The sequence below is a fragment of the Carica papaya genome, chromosome 6 (genome assembly GCF_054855325.1).
Source record: "Carica papaya isolate Zhongbai chromosome 6, ASM5485532v1, whole genome shotgun sequence".
Lineage (NCBI taxonomy): Eukaryota > Viridiplantae > Streptophyta > Magnoliopsida > Brassicales > Caricaceae > Carica > Carica papaya.
The window spans coordinates 3,285,757-3,311,676 of NC_142314.1; the positions used below are offsets into that span (position 1 = coordinate 3,285,757).

General features: G+C 35.4%; 2 protein-coding genes across 2 annotated transcripts; both read left to right on the forward strand.

Annotated features, from left to right (window-relative positions):
• The first annotated feature begins 1,315 nt into the window (after nucleotides 1-1,315).
• LOC110816495 (nucleoporin (DUF3414)) lies at nucleotides 1,316-21,852 on the forward strand. Its single transcript, XM_088222277.1, has 32 exons — nucleotides 1,316-1,519; nucleotides 1,610-1,783; nucleotides 2,049-2,144; nucleotides 2,778-2,847; nucleotides 3,009-3,142; nucleotides 3,313-3,453; nucleotides 3,525-3,682; nucleotides 5,224-5,392; nucleotides 5,476-5,574; nucleotides 6,007-6,084; nucleotides 6,172-6,231; nucleotides 6,326-6,483; nucleotides 9,420-9,621; nucleotides 9,791-9,910; nucleotides 10,417-10,502; nucleotides 10,615-10,719; nucleotides 10,892-10,978; nucleotides 11,337-11,425; nucleotides 12,267-12,415; nucleotides 13,806-13,949; nucleotides 14,045-14,152; nucleotides 14,577-14,687; nucleotides 15,175-15,282; nucleotides 15,388-15,498; nucleotides 16,656-16,834; nucleotides 17,062-17,533; nucleotides 17,816-17,923; nucleotides 18,008-18,066; nucleotides 18,687-19,068; nucleotides 19,443-20,975; nucleotides 21,096-21,303; nucleotides 21,386-21,852. Exons 1-32 carry the CDS (start codon nucleotides 1,415-1,417, stop codon nucleotides 21,484-21,486), a joined length of 5,904 nt encoding a protein of 1,967 aa, XP_088078403.1. The 5' UTR covers nucleotides 1,316-1,414; the 3' UTR covers nucleotides 21,487-21,852.
• Nucleotides 21,853-24,137: 2,285 nt separating this feature from the next.
• LOC110816494 (Cyclophilin-like peptidyl-prolyl cis-trans isomerase family protein) lies at nucleotides 24,138-25,029 on the forward strand. Its single transcript, XM_022044707.2, has one exon. It carries the CDS (start codon nucleotides 24,247-24,249, stop codon nucleotides 24,763-24,765), a length of 519 nt encoding a protein of 172 aa, XP_021900399.1. The 5' UTR covers nucleotides 24,138-24,246; the 3' UTR covers nucleotides 24,766-25,029.
• Nucleotides 25,030-25,920: the final 891 nt, after the last annotated feature.

The window sequence follows — 25,920 nt, forward strand, 5'->3', positions numbered from 1 at the left end:
ATAAATTTAGTAATTATAATTTATTTTATTTATTAGTTTGAATTTGAATAGAATTTATTTTTACTTAAAATCATGTTATTAATACGAGTTTATTTTTTAAAATATTTAATTTATATTTATCTTTTAAATAACGATAGATTATTTTTAAAAAATTTGAATTTCATGTAAATTTATTTAAAAACACTTTAATTTTGGAATAACGAAGTCAATGAAAATTTAAACTTTTTTCAATTAAAAAAATTCCAGCATATATACATATATGAAATTGGACATTAATTTAATGTCATATCAAATTATCAAAAAAATGTAATCTAAAATTTGCAATAAAGAAAGATTTTGTGAAATTTAAATGAAATCCAACCACTTTAGAAAGCATTTATGCAGAATAAGCATTATGTTTTTAATAAATAATATAAATGAGAAACCAAATAATATAATTATAATGGAATGATATTTCCTAATTAAAACAAACAACGCTATGTATCTGAATTTTCGGCTCTTGATTATAGAATTAAATACTTGGAGAAAGCAACATGAAAAATTGCGTAAAATTATTATTATTAATTTTTTTATCACTTTTAGAGTATAAAAATTAACGAATAAATTATATAAAATAGACAAATAATATTACACAAAAAATTATAATATAATATTTTCAATTTAATTATATTACAATACTAACAATATTAAAAATAATTTTTTGAATGAGATTAAGAATAAAAATATGATAGTTGATGGAGTGAGTTGTGGGTATGTTGCATTTGGTTTAAATTTATTATATTGTATTATTTTTTATATCTTAGTCAAAATTAATAATAATTAACACATCTAGTGCATAATTGAATTTTATTTGCTGTTTAATTCAATTTTATGCACATCAAGAAATGAATTACGAAAAATAGTTAATTTAAATTATACATGAAAATTTAATATTATTTTCATTTAAAGTTTCAACGTAACCGTATTTTATTTTAATTTTTAGTATATTTAGTATTTAAAATTAGTTAAAAATAATATATTTAATACATAATTAAAACAATTCTATTCCTATATTTAAAAATTTTACAATTATGATTTCATATTCATATACGACAGTAGAATTTAAATACTTTTTTTTTTTTTTCAAAACCAAACATAATTTTATATTTCTGCTTTTTTTTTTTTTTTTTTTCGAAAATCAAAGTATTCGTAATCCACAGTATATATTATGTACTCGTTAGGCTGGAAAAGAGATGTTGGGCAGAAATCATTAGCGCCAATGGGCCTAAAACAACGGCCTTTTTTTTTTCCGAATATTTGCCAGTAGCGCGAAAAATCAAAATTTTATCATTGTTTGCTCCCATTTTCTTCTTCTTCTTCTTCTTTCTCTAGGGTTTTAGCTATGTACTAAGCTCAGTCACTGTAAGCTCCTCCAATGGCTTCTACTTTCGTCGATTCCTCTCTTTGGTGGGATCCGTTCGCTTCTATCCTCTCCGACCTCGAAAATGTTTCTCTCTCCTCTGACCTCCATCCGAACCTGGTAATTCCGTCTCTCTTACCGTGTCTTTATGTATGTAAGTTTTAAGTGTATAGTTATGGAGTATTGTGTTGGCATTGTGAAATTTCAAAGGTTAAGAAGCTAAAGGAGAATCATGCGTGGTTCGTGGACACTATGTCTTTGTTCAAGCCACCGAATCAAAAGTCGAAAGAGGCATTGAATTCACAGAAAGTGAAGATCGGGTCTCATGAATTGAACATACAGCCGGAATTGAAAGAGAAGGCTCTTCAAATCAGTTTGTATTTGGTTAGTCTTTTTAGTTTTGCTCGATAACTTGTCAGCTTTTCGTCCTTGATATGCGCTACAATAATTTTTGTATTGGAACTTGTCTAACAATTACTTGATAATTGTGCAACGAAGGTAGTAAGTTTGAAGAATGATGCTTCTTTGTGCTGGAATAGCCTGGAGAATTAAGTGTGAAAAATATGCATTGTCATATTTTATTTTATTTTTTTGGTGCAAAATGGAAGTATGAATATCTGGTTGTTGCATTTACTCGATTGTTTTCCAGAATTTAGATGAAGTGCAGTCATACATTCTTCTGGAGAGGTCGCTGGAATCCAGTCATGCAGCTGCCAGTTCTTTTGTGCAAGAGTTTGTCCATGTGGTCAGTAGCTTGCTTCGATTCCCACGTTCAATCTTCTGTACCTCACGAAAGGCATTTTTTAGTTGTTTTGGGGACTGTAGGATGTTAGAGTTTTTAAGGTACATAATTTTAATCTTGTATATATGAGGACACATTGAGATAGTGTGAGTACAGTTGATTTTTTAGATGATTCATAATTAGGACTTCACTCATTCCAGTTTTATACGCATATAACTTGACATTCAAATGTTCATTCTCCTGGATGTCTTGTCTTTTCTTCTCCCCTGCTAGTTTCAGAATTTTGCTTAAACTATTTTCTTGACTTTTTCACCTTGAAGCATTACTTACTAATCACACAGACAATGACCCATGCTTTACCATCTTGGAGGTTTTGCCTTACTTTGTCATGCTAGTTTCTGGATTTCTGCTCAAATGCTGCTTTGCTTTTTCACCTTCAAGATTTACTGCAACAATCACAGACACATGCACATGTTGATTTCTCTTTCTTGATATATGCCTCTCTGGCTGACCTTGATGACAATGTTCTGGCCATGGTAGTTGTTTGGCGTCAATTACTTAACATAGATTTCCATCTACTAGTTATCTAACTCACCCCCTTTTCCATATGCTGTTCATTTCACCGTTGTTATGAAGACATTACTTCAATATTACATTGAGCGACAGTGCCTGCTGAAATGTACCCGGCGGATTCTCATGCATGCATGTAAGTTTATTGTGCAGCTGTTCTATTCTGGTTTTCTTTTAATTTTAAATTTAATGCTATTTTTTTATGACTGTGGATGTTGATATTGTGAAAGCGGATACTGTGGTGTGTTCTTTTAGAATCTTAATTTTTTTTTGCCGATATTTTCACTTTTGATGCAGTATATCTTGGAACTAGCTTGAAAGAAGGCAGTGCTGTTATGCAGGAGGCACTGAAGCTTATTTCTGATGGGCTTGAAAGTAAATTAATATCTGTCCTCGAGGACCTTCTGTCATCCACTCCTCCAGAGCAGATGGTATGCTTGACAGGGATATTTACTTTTAACCTTTTTATTTTTTTATGATTGATGTCTAATAACAAAACAATTATAACATGTAAGAGCTTGATCATGGGGTTTATGTATTCTGTACATTATCATGTTGAAGCTATAAACTTCTATTTTGCAATGCGCGGATTATTTTGTAGGATGTGGATCTGTTTACTTTGTGGGCGGAGGAGACACTGATTGAAGATAATTTGGTTTTGGACATTCTTTTCCTTATATATTATGAGTCATTTCGTACTTGTAGTGGTGAAAGATGGAAAAAGTTGTGCGCACTCTACAAGGTAGATTTACATGCAAATACTGGTTCCATGTTGTCTTTGATTGAGTTTTGCTCATAAACATCACACTACAGGGAATTTTATCAGGGTCTTCCAACTTTGAGAAACTGGCAGTATCAAGTGAAGCACAAAGTTCTTGTTGTCATGCCAAAATTCAGCTGCTACTTATCCTTATTGAAACTCTGGACCTGGAAAGTCTTCTTCAAATGGTTCATGACGAAATTCCTTTCAGGTTTTCACTAGCTGCTTGTTACATTTATTTGTATCGAAAGATATTGTAGAAAGTTTGAACTTTTTTTTATATAAGAGAATATATTATATACTTTAGCATTATAGTTTTTGATTGTAGCCTTTCGTGAATGTGATGTGTTCAAGCCTATTGTGCATCAAAATTGAATTATCAAGTGTAAATTCTCTCATTTAATTGTTTCTGAGGTCTCAAGTGCATCGAACAATTGGCAGGTGTCTCGTGCCTCAAGTTTCCTAATGTTTGGGCACTTGTCTCATGCTTGAAATGAGAACTGATTGAACTGATGACATCTTGGTTAATTAAACTGGTTTGATCATTTTACATACGAACTGTGCCATACATTATGTTAAGTTTCTATTCCCATGTATAGATTGTTCCCATATATTACAGGGACAGGAATCTGAATTGTAGGCTGTAGCACATTTTTTCTAAACTCCATTTAATAGTATCTAAGAATGAAGGCATTTAATTGTATCTAAGAATGAAGCTGGTTTTTCAATCTTCATTGTGCATTTGATCTATTGTGCTCTGTCTAATTGTATGTGCCATAGCATGTGCTGCATTATGCTCATCATTCCACAATTTTTAGAGGAAAGGGGAATATGTTTCAAAAACATGCTGAGGATCGTCTTGTAAATTAGGCTTATATTTGTTAGGGTTGATATCTAGGCATGTGCTTGATGAAATTCATGCATCAAAATACATCACTTGTGAACAACTTGAAACAATCCCATGACGTAAAAGAAATTTGTAAAAGGTTCACGTGTTTGATGGATATTTTCACAACACAAATTGGCTCAGCTCACTTGTTATGAATAAATGAGCTTGACTTAAAAGTACTTATTAAATTGAGCTATTTATGTTCAAACTTGCTAGAAAATTAGTCAGGAAATATTATGCCCCAGGAGCCAAAAACTGGCTGATCTAAATTGACCCCATGCATCTTGAGACAACTTTGATGTAGGAGAGGAGGGAATCATTAGTTTTAAAAATAAGCTGATTTAGTTTTTCTTAAAGAATTACTTGAGCTGATTTACAAATTATAGCTCTTCTCTTTGAGACTGGAGCAGAGGAAAGCCTTGGTTCCAAGTGTTCTTTGTTCTAAGTAGCTTTGTTTGTTATTTCCAAAAAAGTAGCTTTAGGTGTTTGACATGTTTGTTGTCCGGAGTCTGTTCATTCTAAAGTGGGACATTGACTATTTTCAGCGGAACCATGCATGTAGGTGTGGTTTAATAGGCATCTCAGGTGGTTCAGGTTGTTCTTAGTAGAGGGAAAAAGAAGCAATCTTAGGCTTATGTTTGTTTTCTTTCTGCTTCTCATCTTCTGTTTCTTACGGCTCTGCATCTTTCTAACATGTGTTATAGTGTTCAATATGGTATCTAAAGAATTATCGATTTGATAATTTGGTGGTTGTGTTTTTTTTTTTAAATTTTCTGCTGATATTATCAGCAATGATGGTTTTTGTAAAAAAAAAATGCTTTTAAAAGTTAATGCTTTCCTCATTCGTGGTTGCCAATTCTCAGGCGTGGCACTTTTAACTTTTCAATGAGTGATATCCAGGAGATGGATGCACTAATCTCTAGCTATGATGTTTTCCAAATGAAAGAAGCCGGATCTCTTATCCTTGCTTGGGCAGTGTTTCTTTGTCTAATTTCATCACTTCCTGGGAAGGAAGAAAATTATGTACTGATGGTATGTGGTTCTTTCTGGATTCTATATTCAAATCTCTGCATATGATCATTTTGGAGGTGCTTTTATTTTCATTTACATTGTAGGAGATCGATCATGTTGCTTATGTCCGCCAAGCTTTTGAAGCCGCTTCATTGAGCTATTTCCAGGAAATTCTTCAAAGTGACATTTTGAAGGAATCTGATGTAAGTAGTAAGTTTTTCTAAGTTTTTTGTTCTTTTTTTTTTTTTCGGTGACTATCAATCTGATAGTAAAATATTATTTCTTGAACCGTCTGAGATAGACCAAATCTTGTTTATCTTTCTATTGTCAATTTACACAAATTCTCTCTCCCTACCTACCTAACTATTTTTATATAGAAAGAAAAAGCCAAGCCCATAGCCTCTTCTTCACTCTTTGAAGAAGTGACAGTGGGATTAGGAGGATTACTGCTATTGCATGGATAGAAGCTGTTTTGACTGTTGGAGTAATGCAGAAAGTGCGGAATACCAGTCAAACAAGTGATGGGTTTTTGCTGAGATGCTTCCTGATAGTTATCCCCATTAATGGGAATGTTTTGAGGCAAAAGATACCCAGCTGAAGGTTTCTTCTGAATTTTTTCCTCCCGTGTTTTACAGGGACCTGCTGCTGGTTATCGAAGTGTTTTGAGAACATTTATCTCTGCATTCATTGCATCTTATGAGATTAATCTTCAGGTAACTGTGTTTATGGAATCTTTGGAGTAGCTTGTAAGGGATTCAATGAATTGCCATCTTAGTGATGTCACTTTGACCATGATGCAGATGGAGGATAATACCCTTAACTTGATACTGGATATTCTTTGCAAGATTTATCGAGGAGAGGTTCGTAATATAGTGGTTAATCTTCATGGTTTCCAATTTTCTTCAGTGTTCATGCTTCTGTTTAATTAGACATATTTGCCAATCAATTTTTCAGGAGTCACTTTGTACTCAGTTTTGGGATCGCGAAAGTTTTATTGATGGTCCTATTCGTTGTCTTCTCTACAACTTAGAGTGTGAATTTCCTCTTAGGATCATTGAACTTATTTGCCTTTTATCATCACTGTGTGAAGGAAGTTGGCCCACAGAATGCACGTAAGTGAAGTTTATATAATAATGCTTTAGGTTTCTCTAATAGCCTCAATGGTATACTCGTGTGGTATGCAAGATAAAATCTTCAAAGTCTGTCCCTTAATGTTGTTTATAAATGAAAAGTTAACTGAAGAATAAAGAGCCTCAATGCAATATCGGTCTTGCAATGTAGAAAATGCATTCTCTTTTGAATCATTGTTGTTATGCTTGGTGGTTTTCTGTTTTCCACAGGCATTTTTCTGGTTTCTTGATTATGACACTTAAGATCTATCTTTGTGTATTTTTTTTTGGGGGCAAACTCTGTGTTTTTGTTGAATCACTTTGCTCCTGATGAATCTTCTGCAAGTATACCAGTTTAGATGCTACTTATGATTACTTTCAGGAGGAGTGGCACAATTTACATGCTCAAAATCTTACAGCTCATATAGGTAGATGTTTGGAACCTGGCCTGATTTTGTGAAAAAATTAAGGAAGAAGTAGAGTTGCAGCAAAAGTGGAAAGGATTTTAGGAGAAGATAAGAGCAGATTTAGGAGAAGAAAGGTCGGAAATATAGAAGAGAAAGGAGGAATTGTTGTAGAGAGAAAAGCTGTGATTTTTATTAGACTTCTTGTTTTTTCTATTTTCCCTCAATTTCCCTCTGCACTATTTATTTCATTCTAGTAGGAATAAAAGAGACAAAAACAATTAAACAATCCCTATATCTCCCCAATGACACCTCAGCCATATATTTCACCTGGTCAGCCATAATTTCACCTAGTTCTGACATTAGTCCCTCCATCAAAATAATCCTTGTCCTCAAGGATTCATGTTAACCTGAAGCTAGTCAACCAACATGATCTGCCCATTTTCTTCAGACCTGCTTACCAATTTAGAATGATACTGATTTGTAAATATGATATTTGACATATACTCAAACGTCCTTCACTCGACTCCTATTATTGTTGAACCTCTTTTGTGGAGCCGCTTCCTGCTCCAATTGAAGCTCTGTCCAGCCTCAGAAATTCATGCTGGACGAAACTGGTGTAGACAGAGGGAAAAAATGCAGCTTGTTTGCAGCGTGCTCTTCAACTCCCCGATTAGGTCCTCCCACCTGCATCTGCTCTCTTCCCACCAATCATTTTGGAAATTTGATCTTGCGTTCATTATTTTTTTTATTGAAGTATATTAGACCAGAAATAGAGGGAGGAGAAACTGGAGAGGAAAGAAAAGCAATTAGAAGGAAGACGCAAAAGGAGGAAGCATAATCACCAAGGTAGGAACGGCTCTGGTACCAAGTTGTTAGGAACCTGGCCTGATTTGTGAAGAAATTAAGGGAGAAGAAGAGTTGCAGCAGAAGTAGAAAGGATCTTAGGAGAAGAAAAGAGCATACTTAGGGACAAAAATGGTTGAAAATATAAAAGAGAAAGGTGGAATTTTTGTAGAGAGAGAAAGCTGTGATTTCTATCAGACTTCTCGTTTTTTTCTATATTCCCTCAATTTCTCTTTGCCCTGTTTATTTCCTTCTAGTAGGAACAGAAGAGACAAAAACAATTAAGATTAAAAAATCCCTACATCTCCCCAGTGACACCCCGGCCACACATTTCGCCTGGTCAGCCACACATTTCACGCGGTCCTGATAGTAGATCCTTATGTCTGCTTACGTATGATGGACACTACATCACCTAATATGAAGTGTATAGCTAAAATATTTGCGTAATTGTAATATTTGCATGGGAATTAGTTTTTGTTCTGTTCCCAACTTTACCCATAATTTTATCTTCCTTTGTAGCTGGGTAATCCCAATATGCTCTTTATTGTCTTGATTGTTGCTCATTATTGAGTCAGCTATTGGAGGATCCATATTGTTCTTGATTCATATCTTTTCAGCACATATTGCTCTGTATATATTCATGCATACCAATGAACTTGCACGTGCTGCCCACTTGCACTTTCTTCATTCTATTATAGGGAGAATTGAGTCATTGACATGGAAAATTATCTGATAGAAGCATGTGATAAAAATGAAAAGGATTTTGATCTGGTGGTCTTAGAGTTCTTTCAGCACGAAAGTGCGAAAGTGCAAATCCTATTAAACAATGATTCTAACTGCTGATAGGAAGTCAATATTTGAGAGAATCTTCCTATCAGGATCATTTGACTGTGAATATTCTGTTGATGGCCGAGAACAACACAGAGAGGTGGATGGTAACCAATGCTTCTGAAGTCTTGTTGAGTCATGTATCCTCTCAAGATTAACAATGATGCTCTTTAGCAGTTGCTTGTGCTTTGTGCATCTTGTGCTGACCAGTGTAGTTTCTCTCCCTGTTTTTCAGACTAGAAATCTTCAACTAGGGCATGTGCATCCATTTGGATGCCTGTATGATTTAGGTTGCCATTCTGTGACTGTCCCCTGCATAGTAATTGTTATTCTGGAATAAACTCTTACAAAGCCCTGGTTTCTATTTATTAAATCATGCTTCTTGGGGAAACTTGGTGGCCCTTGCTGTAATTGCCTAAAATATCAGAATTATAATGAACAGTGCAATTTCTTTTTTGTTGTAATGATTTAGCTCCAGTGGTTTATTTCCATATGTTCTTTGTATTCTGCTAAGTGAAATTTTCATCCCAACAATTTTATGTGACACTAAACTAGCTCGCCAAAAGAAAAAACAACAAACCAGCTTTATGCTGTTAGCCTTTCAGGTTTCAAGCAGTGAATGTTGTTTGACAGTAAGTATAGAAAGCAAAGTCATCTGTTCTTGGTTTAGCTGTTTTTGGGTGTTATTTATATCTGTATGTACTTTAGATATTGAAGCTTTTTTTTTTCTTTGAAATAAAGTATTTTAGAAATTTAACCTAAAGCGAGTTGTTTTTTCCACCTGATACCTTTTGAGGGTTAGTGTTTAATTCAATTACTTTTGAGTCCTCTTACATGTTGGAATCTTTTTCCTATGAACAGATATAATTTTCTAGATAAGTCGGTCGGTATATCAACCTTGTTTGAGGTTACTAATGATTCCTTGTTGAATAACATCTCCGAAATTGTTGAGACTCGCTTGGCATTGCATGTGCCTGGAGTTGAAGGTTTACTCATTCCGAGTAGAACTCGTGGACATGTTCTGAAAATTGTTGGTGGAAGTACTGCTCTTGTTCGGTGGGAGGTAATAGAATTAAAAGAGTAGAATTTGATGGCTAATTGTCGCAATCAAAAGAGTACAATTTGGTGGCTAATTGTAGCAATCAAAAGAGTACAATTTGATGGCATTTTATTCTGGAATTATGCTTGCTGATTTCTGTGCTAAGATGCTTTCTGATATTCTTTATTGGTAGTACGCACAATCTGCAGTGCTTGTTTTGCTCCATCGTCTTTCCATGGGGGTTTATTCAGATGATAAGCGGGAAGTTCTTGCGATTCTTGATCTTCTAGCTCGGATGGTGTCCTTTAGCAAGGTAAACGTAATCTAGAAAGTTGCAATTGTTGTCTCTTATTACAAGGAAAGCTTGTTGACCTCATGAAAGTTACCTTTTGTCTGTAGCCTCACCCCTCGATCTCTTGTAAAGGTTTTTTTTTTTGGCAAATTGCAGTTTTACCTGTTCTTGTTTGATTTATTTCAAAATAAAAATTAAGTAATTTCTTTTTGTAAAAATTGACTACCTGGATGTTTTCACTATTAGACAATATGGTATATATGTTACTTTAATGCTCAACATGAGTCTCATGTGACTTTAAATATAGTTTTACAATTTTCCATAAATGAATACAAAAGCTAATAAAGAACTTGTCTTATCTAACAAAATCTATTCTCTGTTACAAGTCCTGTTCTATTGTTCCTGGAACTCATTCTTCTTCTGATTTTTTTTTTTTTTTTTTTGCGGAGGAAGGATATTGAAAATTAAGCCCTGGACTTAAGCTCGTTCTTTTCTGACTGAAGTTTTCATCAATGAATTAAGTGCAGGCTGTATGTTTTGCTCTCTTGGACATTGGCAACTCCTTACATGTCCATGAAACTGCCATTACCAGTCAGGTGGAAAGTACTGCATGGTAACAAATTTGAGCATGTTTTTCCTTCTTTTTTCCTTCTTTTCTGAGTTTAATAATATTTTCTTTCTCCATAAGTTTAAAAATGTATGTTTTGGCTTGGTTTTTGAGACAGGGTGGTTGAGATTATTGGCTCTTTATTCAGAAATTTGTCTCCTAATCCTAGTGGTGCTGCTCTATTGTCCATGGGTGTTGATATTTTGGCAAAGATGTTAAGATGGTAATATTTGTTCTGTGTAGAGATTCAGCAGTTGTCTCCTTTTGCATTGTTATATTTAAATATATGGACTTTTGTTACAGCATTGTTTCTGTAATTTCCTTTGGTTCTGTACTTACAAATGAAAATCTATATATAAGAGTTATGGCACTTAACTAACAACTCCTTTTGGCAGTTGTCCATCTCATGTTGTTGCCGTGGCTTTAAAGGCTAATCTATTTAACATGACTACAACAATGAGTCTCCATAATGTTTCATCAAGGTTAATTTCATGCTTTATGCACAATGGATTTGCTTTCCTTCTTTTTATCTGATTCAGAACTGCTGTTTCTACATTGCCTTTTATGCCGCTTATTAAATTGAAATTGCTTTTCCATTCTTGTTGTCTGAGTCTCCATTCTTTTTGTCTGTATTTTCCCTCTCTTTCACATGCTTAATTCTCACTATCATCACTTTCATGGTTGGGTTGCTTGGTTCATCTTTGTGAATTTAATTGAAACTGGTGGCAGCAAAGAGTTCCTCTTTTTCGCTGATTGTGCCAAGCGTTCTCGTTGAGTTAAGTGGTTTGACTTTCTGTTGATGTGCTATTCTTTTAATTCCTGTGGGTTTGTTCTTTCTAGTGAATCATGGTTGCTTTTCGGGAAACTGGCAAAGATGCTGTTAATTGACTGTGAGAAGAATGATTATGATCGTCTCCTTGTTATCTCAGGTATTCTTAGTAGTTGATTTTTGCATCTGGCCATCATTATTGCTTTTTTTCTCAGTTGCTTCCTAGGGATATAAAAATTTTCAAGCTTATTTTCCTTTTTTTTTTTTGAAATAAAAGGTGTGATGTGTATCTTTAATTACTTGAATCAAGGAGGTGCAAACCGATGTACAAAAGAAGTTACATATCAGTTAGCTTACATTTCAAGCTTGTTTTTACTTTTACTAGCTTGAAGAAGTGTACTAGTATTTTGCATTTATCTGAAAGATTGAAAATCTACAAAAAGTTATCCGTCCTCTGCTTTTGTCACCTCTGGATTCATCGCATTTCTTCTGTGTAAATGTTTCTTCAGCCATATTTTGATCTCTTTTTTGCTCCTATCTGATCTGCTTTCAGAAACAGGCACTCTAATTCTTTTGTTTCTAGTTGCAATAGTTGGATGTGTAAGATACTGCAGATCTATGTCGGTGAAACTCAATTGAGCACTACATGCATGATTTGGAAATATCTTATTGAATGTGATGGTGATATCCCTGCTGATTAAAGGAAATAATACAATTTTTAAAAAAAATCAAAATACGAGTTTCTGCACATTGAGTGTACTGCTTATATTTATTAGACCTAACCTGGGTTACAATCAAAACTAAGTTCTGTATGGAGACATAGGATGGGGAAGGCGATCATTGAGATGTGTTCTATTTAGCTGTTTATAAATTTTCATTTGATTAACATAGTACTAGATAGTGACAGGTCCGATGCTATTGAAGTTAGTGTTGAATTGATTATCTAATGCATTAGTATATTTGTTGTGATCCTGATGGGCACGTGTTATGATTTGTTGCAGTACTGGACTTCACCTTGCAGCTTGTGGAGACAGGAGTAGAAAATGATTTTGTTGTGGCATTAGTTGTTTTCTCACTGCAGTATATTCTAGTTAGTCATGAGTACTGGAAATACAAGGAGAAGTATGCTCGTTGGAGAGTAACACTAAAGGTTTGCTTGGATTTTCATCAGCTGCTTACTATTTGGTTTTCTGTAATTGTTTCATTTATACTTCCAGAGGTAACTTAGCAACAAAAGTGATGGTACTTGCCAGTCTCTTTTTTAGTATACCTTGCTTATTGCAGTAACAAATGTGCCTGCTCCCAAGTGTATAGTTTGTGCTTTGGGCTTTGACAGTGGTTGCATGCTCATATACATTTTCTTAATAATGAAAAAAGTGTCAATCATTAAGGATCACGAGAATGCTGCTCAAGTTCAAATATATATTCAGATCATCTTTATACTAGTGAGGATTTAAGGGGCTTGATTAATATGTTGATAGGCTTGTAAAGTTTTTGCATACGGATTCCATCCTTTTGGTCCTTGTAGCACTACACGTTTTCTAACTTTCTTCTGCTTCAACTTTTTTTGTATCTCTTTCTTTCCAAAATGCCAAAAAGAATTAACAAAAGAACCAAGCAGAAATTCGTTTGTTCTCTAGTAGCAAAAATGCTAACCAACACTACTTTTCTCAACGAACTCCCTTCTCCCAAGAAACCCTCATCAAGGGAATAGAGGGCTTTTTCAATCTTGTCTACTCTATAGGCACCACAACAGAAGATGATTTAGCATTTTTCTATTTCTGACAACGAAAAACACTTAACAACCAAGATCTTTCAGCTCCTTATCAAGTTTCCAATCATTACATTCTTTCCCATGCTTACTCCTAGTTCCTCAACGAAGAAGCAACCCCAGGGTAATTTTGTCATTTTATTTCGCCATTTGCATATAAATTCTTCAAAATCCTAAATTTGTTCCAAACATAACCTTAGTTTTCGACCCTACCCAGTCCTCCATGTTCGAGTTCATCTTTCCTCTTCACAATCTTGTGGCAAATCTCTCCGTCATAAGCACCTACTAGCAATAGAAGATAGCTTTTGGAGTCATACTCTTGTAGGTTCATCCCCACATAAAACAATAATGCCAGAAAGGTAAGGATTGCTCTCATCTATCCACAAAGACATCGAAGGAGCTAAGTTTTTCAACCTTTATATAATCTTTTTTTTTTTTTTTTTTAAAATTACATTTGCAAATTCTTGAATTTATTTCGACTGCGTTCTTCCATGGTTCAATCCCCTTCAGCACATTTCTTGATTATTGAATTGATTTGGGACGGTCCATTTGAAGACTAGCTTCCAGCAGTTCTTGTGTCTAGAATTTGGTCTTGAAAATGCACATGGATGCAGCTAAGTCCTGTTGCCTGCATGCTAGGTTAGTATTAACTTTCTGGTTTTTATATCTTCTCATGACAAACATATGTTCTTGACATAGTCTACTCTAGGAACTTATTGAGGTAAGATATTTCTAAAATTTCTCTGACCATGTTTTTGCTTTCTTTTAGGTGCTTGAAGTCATGAAAGTGTTAATTATGTCATCTTCCTACTCTGAGAAACTGGGTGAGGTTGTCCGGGACATTCTACTTAATAATTCTTCCATCCATGGCACATTGTTCCGAATTGTTTGTACAACCACACAAACCTTAGAGGTCAGCCATGCCATAGATTGTTTTTACTGATAATCATAATTTAAGTATGCTCGTTATCTTTGTTCCGTTCCTGATTTTAGCACACATTTTGCCAGAAACTTTATGTCAGTCGGCTCTTCGAATTGAAGGAAATTGAGGGTTGGCAACTTGCAATAGCTTCTGTATTGGATATTTTTAACATAATGCTCTCTAAATTCTCCAAGGTAACTTCTGTAGTATACTGAGAACTGGAGTGTGATAGACATACAAATGTTGAAGATTTTTTTGTAGTAGCATGTCGTTAGTTCTTTGTTCTGTTTAAATGCACGTTCACTATTCTCATGATCACTACTATTGGATCCATTGTTTTCATAACTAGGTTAGCTGTAAGGATCATTAGAAACCATATCTGAAACTTAAGGTTTACTTTTTATTCTTGTTCTTTTCTTGTGGATCAAATTCATATCCTTTTGCAAACTCGTCTATTTTACTGCTCAACAATCATTTCCTTAATATTTTCTTGGTCACCCATGTCAGATTTGGATATGTGTGCTGTTATTTTTTGCAGAATTGGCCCACCTCTTGTCCCTTTTTTTGTTTCTTTTAGTGAAATGCATAAATTAACTTTTTGCTGTGTCAAATATTCAGGATATATCATCAAGCCTTCCTGTCTTTCACCAAGCTGTGTTGTCATCTACAACCAAACCGATCCCTGTTATTGCAGCTGTAGCATCACTGATGTCATATTCTAAAGATCCTGTAAGTGTTTAAGCTACAGTTGGACCTGAAGTTACCTTTATTGAGTTTAAACATATTTTACTGATTAATCAATCTCCCTTGGTTGTCTTCAAATAATATGAAAGGCTTTCTGCACTGTTATGTGATTAACCGAAGTTCAGTTAAGTTCATATTTTCCTAATCAGATAATTCCACAACTGTAGTTTAACCTACTCCTTTGTTAAGATTTTTTATTCTGTTGGCTCGGCCCCATCTTGTTAGGAAGTTGATATGTGCATCCTGCAGTTACGTTTTTGCTCTTGTTGTTCTGCCTCTGTCCCACTTGAGTATTTTCATTCCATTATACTCTCAGAAGTTTGATATAATGCTTGAGTTCATCACTTGGTGACTATTTAGGCTTTATGCATGTTGGTCAGTGATGAGAATAGGTCTTTATTGTTGGAGAACAAAGGGAAGGGGGGAACATTTATTTAAAACAAAAGGCAGTAAAAATTGATTGTCCATGCAGGCAATACAGGTTGGTGCTGCTAAAGTACTCTCAGTGTTACTGACTGTGGCAGATTTTTCACTTCCCTATCTGTCTAGTAATATGTGTTTTGGTCTTGACGATAAGCAGGTTGGAATATTATTTTTACCTATTCTTTCATTGTGTTAAGCTTTTAAGTTTGCTTCTTCTGTTAATTATTTTTACTACAAGTACTGATAACCTACTTGATATTAGATATCAGAGTTAGGTGATTCTATTTGCTGCATTCTACTTGAGCAGCCCCTGTTGAATGAAGATCTATTTGTTGCCATAGTTAATGTGCTCAATTCTGCTGCATGTTATCAGGTTGGTAACTGTATATTCACGCTATAGATGCAAATTTGGATTGCTGTTGCTTAATTGCTTCACAGATAATTGTCAATTTAGATACTAAAATTTTTCAGCCTTTTCCTATTGCCCCCTTTTTCTCTGCTCGGGTAACCTTCATGGTCATTGCTATTGAATTTTGTTTTTGTAACAAGATTTTGATGTTTTACTCACTTGTTTCATCTCCCTCAAACTGTCTCTCGGATTTGTTATCCTAATCGGGGATTGTCTGTTACATGAACTCTCCCCATTAGCAAGAGGTAATCATTTTCAAGCCACAAGAAGGGATCTCCTACTGAACGATAGGAAAGTGAGTTCTTCCAGTTGGCATTCATTAGTCCGCTTGGGTAGGAGCACCTAGTTGATCGCCCAACAAAAGAGTTGTTTAGCGAATGACTCAACCTATGCATCCGGTATTTACACACTCTACTTCGAGGTGTAAATCACTTAAACTCTTTATTCCCCCTACCCCTGTATTAATGAAAGAATAGAATGAAGTTCTTTGACCTTGCGAGCACCCACTCAAAATAGGGAGGGCAAACTCTTATCTCCCCGATCTCCAAAAGTTTGAAGTTCAGTTTCTTTTAGCCTGAAGGTGCATTGTTTCAAGACACCCGGTTCTGTGCCTGCATTTTTATTCAAACTTTAAATTTTTTAAGTCTGCCTGTTTAAGCTTCAGAATATTCTAATTACGTCAAGATTTAAACTTCAATTCAAAATTTGATTTTGTGAATGGGGAAGCATAAATTGAGTTGAATAATATGATTCAGGACATAAAGCATGAGTCAAATTTTATTGTCATGAATGATATCATAAAACTTAAGAAAACCTTAAAAATAAGAAATTTTAACTAGTATTATGTACATAATTGGGTTTTCAAAATGACAAAGTTCAATGGCTTATATTATCCTCGAGTAAATGAAAATAAGTTATACATATTTATTACATTTAGTTTTATTTAAAACTGAGTGAATTCTTCAGTTTGTGTGATTTACTGTCGATTCACATTGTTGCCTATGATTCTTGATTCATTCTCATACTGAATTGAATTGAATCATATTATTTTCTGATGCAATCTCAATAGTACCATCAATATTTTCGAGAAAGTGTTTTCTTATCAGCAATTGTTTATGCAGCCTGCTTTCCTTGTTTCTATCTTTGCAACGAAAGATGATACAGATGTCCAGCTAACTAATTCTAAAGATGTGAAGCGGTCAACAAGTGAAGCTTCTCTTGGACCACATAGAACCAAGATATCTAGCCTGGTAGAGGGTCTTCTTCAATTTGTTGGAAGATCTGAAGATCTCATCAACAGGTATGTTAATCTGAAGCTCTTCTGGTTTCTTTCTTTTTTATATTATACATATGCAATATCAGATCTGCCATTTCTTTATGTAGTCACTTCTGTGTAAATATATATATATATATATTTTCAGAAAGGTATTCTCAAGTGCTTTTTGTTGGATCTTTTATGATTATTTGGGGTCTTTTGTTTTTCTTGTTTCAGTGGCACAATAATTAAAAGGTTTTATTTTTCTCCAGCAATGCATGCTTATTACTGAGTATGCTTAACTTCTTGAAGGCCTTATGGCAAGGCGCTGGTCAGTATGCGAATATATTGGAGTTGCTAAAGAGCTCTGAGAAGTTCTGGAAACAATTGTCTAACTGTATTGTAAAGACTGATAATACTAGAATTTCCCCCTGTGAAAGTATGACTGAAGCAGAATGGGCAAACTTGCCATACAAATATCAGTGTCAGTCTGCTATATTGGAAATATTGGCATATGACATGTTCCTGGACAAAAAGTTGTTATTTGCTGAGTCACATGTAAAAGAATCCATTGAGCCAAAGGAGAGGATAGAAACTGCTGTGAGTTCTGCAAAATCAAAGGCGGTAAATCCGGTTGATCCTAAAGACATTTTTTCAGATTGGTGTGATAGCTCAGTCTTGAGTGGTCTGATCAAGTTATATGTTTCCTGTGAATATGACAATGGAATACATTATAGCGTTCAGGTACTTCTCCTTTTGGATATATATATATATATATATATTTAACTTCATAGAATTGCAGTTTGTTGTGCCAAGTTAACTAAGATAGAGCTGCACATCTGATTTGACTCTGGTGTTTCTCTCTCCAGTTGAACTGTTTTCACTAAATAATGTTATTTTTAATATTGTGTTGCTGGGTTTGTTGGGGTACTTGGTGAAGGCATGTTTGCACCAGAAGTACTTAACTTTTTGCAAAGTTGTTTCATTTCCTGTCCTTGTCTTTATGTTTATCTGCTATTTCTTCAGGTTGCTGTTAGTTTGCTCACTGTGCATTTGATTGGGAAGCTGGAAACTACAAACGCAGGATGTTTGTCTGTGTCATTGCTTCAAAAAATTCATCTTGTATCTAAAGAGGTATAATGTTCCTATTTCCTTTCTAAATATCAATGTTTGATGATTATCTAATTCTTCTGTATGCTTGTATGTTTCTGTTAACAGTTGAGTAGTCAGCCTGCTTTTTCTGAACTATTGGCTCAATACTCAAAGTATGGTTACAGGTAACATGTTTTATGAAACCTTTTTTCACTGCATTCTTACAACTTGAGCATCCATAACTAACTAGGTATTACAATGGAAACAGATGTTATCAGTTTTAGCTTGTCTATTTGCTTATATGTTTTAAATTTTCCCTCTAAAAAAAAATATGAAAATTGCAAAAGGACATATTGTGATTGATAGTGCTAAGTATTACAGATCTTCTGAGGCTCTTTATATAACAGTGGAAGAGACAACTCTAGTAGTTGACCTGCTTGCATGATTAGGTTTTTCTGATTTTATGTCATTATGTCAAGGAGTGCTGATAATGTTAATTAATTCTTTTTCTCATTATGAGGCAGCATTCCACACATCCAGTCCTAAATTCTTGTTGTGCATTGACTTCTACATTTTATTGACCGGTCTGTCCTTTCATATTTCTGTTAATTCTTCCACACTACATGAACATTGAAATAAGACTTTTGTAAGGATTTTTTTTTGTTGACTTTACCATGTTAATTTGTTTTTGGAATGCAATGCCCCACATAAATGCTATTTCAATCACCAGTTTTCATGAGTTCTTTTTTTAAAGAAATAGTTCTGATACTTTCTGTATCTTTGTTACTTTGGGTTTTCTATTCAGTGAAGGAAAGGAGCTGAAAACTTTAATTCTCAATGATCTTTATTATCACATACAAGGTGAACTTCAAGGTCGTAAGATAGGTTCTGGACCATTTAAAGAACTTTCCCAGTTTCTGGCAGAGTCAAAACCTTTTCAGAAGTACGAGCAGAAATATGATGGGGACCTTGCAAGAGCAATGGATGCGCGTTTGTTTGACACTGAGCATATACGAGCAGATTTAGGACTAGATGTGTGGGATTATTCACATTGGAAGGCATCTAAAGCAACTGGAGAAACAATGCTGCATTACATGCAAAATGCAAACTCAATGGTGTTGCTTTCAAGATCAAAGCTTTCTGCACTAAAATCATTACTAACTGTGCTGATAATATATGAAGATGATGTAAGCTCTCTAAACTTTTATTGTTCTCTTATATTGTGATCTTTGATGGGCTTGTTATTGTTTGGGTATTTATAAATCACCATAGTTGTTGAATGGGTTAGATTTTTACCTTCAGATTAATGTTATTCTCATGGTGATTTCTTAAATAAAATGGGGAAAATAAATGTTGACTCTTCTGTATTTTAAGTCATACATCTATATATAGAGGAGGATTTAGCATAGTTTGATGTTCTATAAATGCCTTATATCCGGATGTATCATTCATATTTTGCTTCCACCATCAGCTAAAGACCAATTGGCTTTTGTTCTTTCATTTCTTGGAGTTGATCTTAATTCGTTTACAGTATTAATTCACATGTAACTGCTGGGTGCAGTCACTGGAGAAAAGAACAGCAATTGGAAGGAGGATCCCTGACCAAGTCTTATTCTCATGCATTGATAACATATGTCGAAGTTTCCATGATGTAATGGAATCATTGGCTCCCCTTTTATATGCCTCTGAAGATGTGCTTGATTTTCTGGCCGCACAAACAGAACTACTCCTCCATCTCATGAGATCTGCTAAGGGAAGCCTTTCAGCACCTGTTTGCACGCTAGTGTTAAGAACCTTGAGTTATGGCCTTAAGGTGCTGAGTGCCTTCAAGCCTTCAGTTACTGGGGTGAAAAAGACAAAGAAGCTTATATTAATGTCGGTTCTCTTGGCAGTAAGATTTGGTTCCCTCAACTCAGGTTTAAATGCGGTGGCAGATATGGGATCTCTGGATGGCACACCTGAGATTTCTAATGTATGCCTTGGGCTATTGCCCATCATCTCCGACTTTATTAGCACTTCTGAGTATTCTACCATCTCCCTGACTGCTGCGGACATAATACTGAGAAGATTTTTGACACCTAATACTTGGTTCCCCATCATACAGCAACACCTAAAATTGCAGCATGTTATTCTGAAGCTTCAAGATAAAAATTCTGTTGCATCAATTCCTATATTACTGAAGTTCTTTTTGACTATAGCACATGTTAGAGGAGGTGCTGAGATGCTTCTCAATGCTGGTTTTCTCTCTTCTCTTAGAGTGTTGTTTGCTGATTTATCAGATGGGAGGGCTACCTCAGTTATTAATAATGAGAAAAATCCTTTGGACAAAACTGAAAAACCTCAACATATTTGGGGACTTGGCTTGGCTGTGCTCACAGCTATAATTCATTCTTTAGGAGACACTTCTGTGTGTGCTGAGATTGTGGAAAAAGTGATAGTGTTCTTTTTCTCAGAGAAAGCTCACCTGATTTCCTATTATCTCACTGCACCGGACTTTCCATCCAATGATCATGACAAGAAAAGACAGCGCATACAGAGGAGACAGACTTCTCTAAGTTCTCTCAAAGAAACAGAGAATACTCTCATGCTAATGTGTGTGCTAGCGAAACATTGGAGATCCTGGGTTAAGGCCATGAAGGACATGGATTCTCCTTTAAGAGAAATCAGTATTCATCTATTAGCTTTCATCAGCCGAGGAACCCAACGCTATGCAGAATCTTCCCATAAGACTGCCCCTCTCTTATCTCCGCCTGTTACAAAGGAGGAGGTTGATTGCTGTATGGAACCTTTGTTTGTCAATAGCAGAAATGGATGGTTTGCTCTCTCATGCCCTGGTTGTGCTGCCCAGCCAAGGTCCTCTTCTGAGTCGAGCACAACTGCTCTGACGGTCAAGGATCCAGTTACGGAAGTCTCTGCTACTCAAACATACTTCTCAGACTCTGTTGCCTTGCAGATCTATAAAATTGCATTTCTTCTTTTGAAATTTCTATGTCTACAAGCTGAGGGTGCTGCTAAGAGGGCAGAGGATGTGGGATTTGTTGATCTTGCTCATTTTCCTGAGCTTCCAATGCCTGAGATTTTACATGGCTTACAGGTGATGGTAGCATGTATATCTTTATGTAGAATTTCTAATATCTGAAGAGTTTAAGAGTAATTTACTCAAAGTAACACAATGTATTTGTCCTTTCTGATCTTTTTGGTGTTATGAGTGCAGGACCAAGCAATTGCTATTGTAACTGAGCTTTGTGAGGGGAAAAAATTGAAGCAAATTAGTCACAGAGTTCAGTACGTCTGTATATTACTACTTCAGATGATGGAGATGGCTTTGTATTTGGAACTTTGTGTTTTACAGATTTGTGGGATAAGACCTGTATTAGGTCGTGTGGAGGACTTCTCAAAAGAAGCTAAATTATTAATAAAAGGTGTTGATCCTTCTATATTCCTTATGATCATGCAATTAAAATTTTGAAGTTCATATAATAATTCTGGTCTTTTCTTTTGCAGCCACGGAGGGGCATGCTTTTTTAAAGTCATCTGTGAGATCCTTGAAGCAGGTAATGTCACTTGTCTACCCTGGATTGTTGTTAGAAAAGGAGTTATTATAAAACTCCTTTTGTATTAGTGCAGTAAGTCATCCACATTCTTCAAAGTGTAGTTAACATCTTACTTGCACAAAATGAGGAAGAAAATAAATGTGAATATGTAATATTATTCTGCTCATCAGTGCACCGAAATTTTCTTGTAGCCATTTTTTTTTTACTATTTCCAAACGTCTAGTGACTTAGAATGCCAAGTTATGGAGGTCGTCACGAGTTTAATTAGTTTTCACATTGATTGTCTGCATTTGACGGACAATCTCTAGTGCCCAGGCACATGATTATGATTTGGTACTTGGATATGCCAGTACAGTGTACCTAATTCATGATTAAATTTCTAGATAGTAACAGTTGGAAGTGTAAGTTTACGATGCATGTACCAGTGAATCAGGTTCTTGGATTAGATTCATTTGATATGCTAGCCAGCAAGAACCACAACACCAAGAAGGTTGGATTGTGGGGAAACTGGTGATAACAGAACTGATTGTTCAACTTTCACAGCCAAGTGAAACACAAGCATAAGATTTTAATCAGTTTTATTTTTGTAGCATATAAAATTTTTTATGAAATTATTTGAAACTTCGCACATAGTACAATTAGGAGGGATGGAATTTCTTTTAAGTGGTTATGAAAAATAAGGTCATGTGAAATTCTAGTAATACGTTTTAAATTTCATCAACAGTGATATATTCTGAATGTATTTGTTGTAATCTCGGTGGAATTCTTACAAGTTTAATTTGATCATATAAGATTAAATATTTACCATTTTTAGTTAAAATATAAATGAGTTCACAAATAAATTTTACAGAACTTCTTGGTGTACTCCAAACGTAATCTTTAATAATTGCTTTTAACAGTTTCTATTATTTGCTATATGCCGACAAGAGGCATCTGACCGCCTTATAGTTGTCTGTAAAGAATACGGAGCATGACTACTCATGAAAAGACTTGCTCCAAACAGCTAAAATAACGAAACGGGCAATCAAGAGAGTAGGAAATCGACCAATTATTGAGCTTTTTTTTTTAACTTTAAAGCCAGGCTATTCAATATAGCCTGCAACTTCTTTTCGGCCCCTACGCAGCCGAATGATATTTTTATCTCTTTAGCATCTTTGTTCCCGTACGCGTCCATAATGGATTATTTGGTAGTATTTTGCATTTTCTAATGAATTCCGAAGGGATATCACCAGTCCCATTGTCTCATTTAAATAAATTAATGAAAAAATAGTAATATTTAGAATCAATTACTTGGTGGAAGTACCTTGACTGTGCCACTTTTTGAAACAATAGTTTTATTATTTAGTAGTGAACCTCTGGCTTCAACTATTGTTGAGTTCTCTTTACCTCAAATGGGGCATCTTTAAAATGTAGGCACTTTTTGTTTTGAGGCCATGAAATAAAGCATTTTTTGTTGTTTTATTAATGGAAAATTATAGTATCTCTCCGATCTTTTCTTCTTTCCGCTAATTTGGATTTTGCTTTAGCACAGAACAAGAGTGCCGTGTGAGAAAAGAAAATCTACTCTTTAGTGCGTTAAATCCGCTGGGTTGAAAATTAACAAACTCCCAAGATCTTGTAAGCAAATAAAATCACTCCAGCGTATGCTTCTTTCTTGCTGGTTGATTTTTGCATTATTCTAAGTAATATTGTCTGCAAAAACTTCTCAGCTCTAAAAGAAATTCAGATAATATATATACATGTATATACATACATGTTTATCTAACGTTACCTTATTGGTAAAAACAGAAAAAAAGAAATGGATGATAAGCTGGTAAACGGGAAACTAGGCTTTTGAGATTCTCTACAGAGATGGGCTTGAGATAGGAGGGTGTTTTGAGTTAGCTTTAACATATTAATTATTTTTAAAAAAAATTATATTTATTATAAATATTTTATTAGTTGAGTGGACAAAGAAATTTATAAAATAAATTTATTTCTAACAACTTAATAAATATTTTATTTTTATGTTACTAAACAGTTTCTAAAAGTTGCTTATGAGCATGAAATTTAATATTCCAAATATCCTTCAAACAGACTTGTGTGAGCTCAATTGGACTCCAATAATAAGGATAAAAATTTCTCAGTTAAATGGTAAATGTAATGTTACTTTTCTCACTTGTATTTAGATTTTTAAAGAGAAAATTTTGTTATCCGCCTATTACTTTATCTTAAAAAAAAGTTGACTTCAATATTGTTCTTAGCTGGAAATTTTTACTGTAGTATATTAATGCTTAACATGAATAATGATTTTTTTTTAGAAAATTATAATTCAAGGGTTAAAATACTGATTTGACAGTAATGCCATAAATTTAACACCAACGGTAATACTAAAATTTATCCCCAAGATAGTCGTACTTGACCTCATTAACTGGCATCAGTTTTTCGACAGTTTCTTCTTACTCTTGTGGAAAAACGGCGTCGTTTCAGTATTTCCCGGTGAGCCCCAAATAAGACAAAAGCATATGCTAGTGTCGACTGATAACCGATATCAGAACTGGTGCCATCACAGCCTCGGATCCCCACAAATCTTAACCCTGGTCAAGCGTAACCCAACCGCGGTTTCTCTCAACCATACTGGAGATTTCTCCACCCGTCCTCAATCGACGGCCACGATCCTCCTCTCCCTCAGATATTCACCGCTTCCTCCGCTATATAAACTCCCCCCACGCTTCCCAAAACCCTAACAACAACAACAACACCAACACCAGCAGCAGGAGAAACGGTAGGACAACTCATTTCTCCTCAAATCTCAGTTCACGGTCTGCAACCATGGTTAACCCTAAGGTCTTTTTCGATCTCACCATCGGCGGTGTGCCTGCTGGACGCGTCGTGATGGAGCTCTTCGCCGATACCACACCGAGAACCGCGGAGAACTTCCGTGCTCTCTGCACTGGCGAGAAGGGCGTCGGCCGCTCGGGCAAGCCCCTCCACTACAAGGGTTCGACCTTCCACCGCGTGATCCCCGGATTCATGTGCCAGGGCGGTGACTTCACCGCTGGAAATGGCACCGGAGGCGAGTCGATTTACGGCGCAAAGTTCGCTGACGAGAACTTCGTAAAGAAGCACACCGGTCCCGGTATCCTTTCCATGGCCAACGCCGGACCTGGCACTAACGGATCCCAGTTCTTCATCTGCGTGGCGAAGACGGAGTGGCTCGATGGGAAGCACGTCGTGTTCGGCCAAGTTGTTGAGGGCATGGACGTGATCAAGTCTGCGGAGAAGGTCGGTTCCTCTTCCGGAAGGACTTCGAAGCCCGTTGTCGTAGCCGATTGCGGTCAACTTTCTTAGATAGTAATGGGGGATCTGGAGTCACTTCGTTGACGATCGATCTATATCATTAAGGAGTCGCTACATTTCTTAGGGGTTGAAATTTCGTTTTCCGATTACCAGTCCTTTGTTTATGTCCTGTCATTTTCCCTTTCTTTTTTTTCTCAGAGGTGGATTGATAAAGGTGACTGGCTTTTCGTGGGGGGGTCGGGTCTAGTGGTTCTTGAGATCTTCATGTGTTCCTAATGAACTGCCATTAATAAGATAGGTTTACTTTTATCGTGACTGCTTTTTCTTCGCTAACTCTCTGATTGGTATACAATTTGCTTGACCATCTTTCATAATCTCGATTAATGAGTATAAAAGAAGCTTTGTTCATGCTTGGGTGAATTGTGATTCAGTGAATTTGGCAGGCATTCGGAAGAAATAAACGATTTTTATCCGAAACACAAAATTTATGCATGAGTATGAGTGAAATCAACAATTGTGGGCTCCGAGAATAAGAAGGGTAGGGCAAAAACCGGCATATACTTAAATGCCATGCTCTTATGCTTGTGGTGGATAAGGCCATTGCAGTGTGATGTGGCTCAGATGTACTACTCTGTGGATAAAAAAGTTGTATTTTGATTTTTCCTTCTAAAAAAATTCTCTGTTTTGAAAATATCATGGTGGGTGATAGACTTGGCCCGCCTCCCGTTCGGGTTAGGGTTTCAGTTTGGTTCAGCCAACCTGGTCAACGAATGGGATTAAATCTGATTCGGTACATTGAACCTAGATATACTGGGTGAAGCTCCAGGTGGGGTTAACCTAAATGGTCTTGTCCGTGTCGTAATTATATGTAAATTAGAATTGAATTTTACATAAAAATATTTAATATGAGAATAAAATTTTAAAAAAAAGATCAGATGCACAACACTAATTAATTTAATTTCAAGGAATAAATCACATTTGTATAATTTCTAATTGTTTGTGGGCTCAAAAGGCCCATTTAGTCTTAAACCCAGTCTCTCCTACGAGCAAACCCAAATGAATCCAGTCTTCTATTTTAACAAATTTAAATCGCCTTCGTCGTTCTCCAACATGCATGAACACATAAATACTTACACACGTGTGTACACACACACACACACACATCTGTGTATGTATATATATATATATATCGTGTATACGTATTAA

Coding starts and splice junctions, on each gene's coding strand:
- LOC110816495 (XM_088222277.1), top strand. CDS start 1,415: ATGGCTTCTACTTTCGTCGATTCCTCTCTTTGGTGGGATCCGTTCGCT. Junction 12,416..13,805: donor GTTGGAGAGTAACACTAAAG/GTTTGCTTGGAT, acceptor GCTTTCTTTTAG/GTGCTTGAAGTCATGAAAGT. Junction 20,976..21,095: donor AGATTTTACATGGCTTACAG/GTGATGGTAGCA, acceptor TTATGAGTGCAG/GACCAAGCAATTGCTATTGT.
- LOC110816494 (XM_022044707.2), top strand. CDS start 24,247: ATGGTTAACCCTAAGGTCTTTTTCGATCTCACCATCGGCGGTGTGCCT.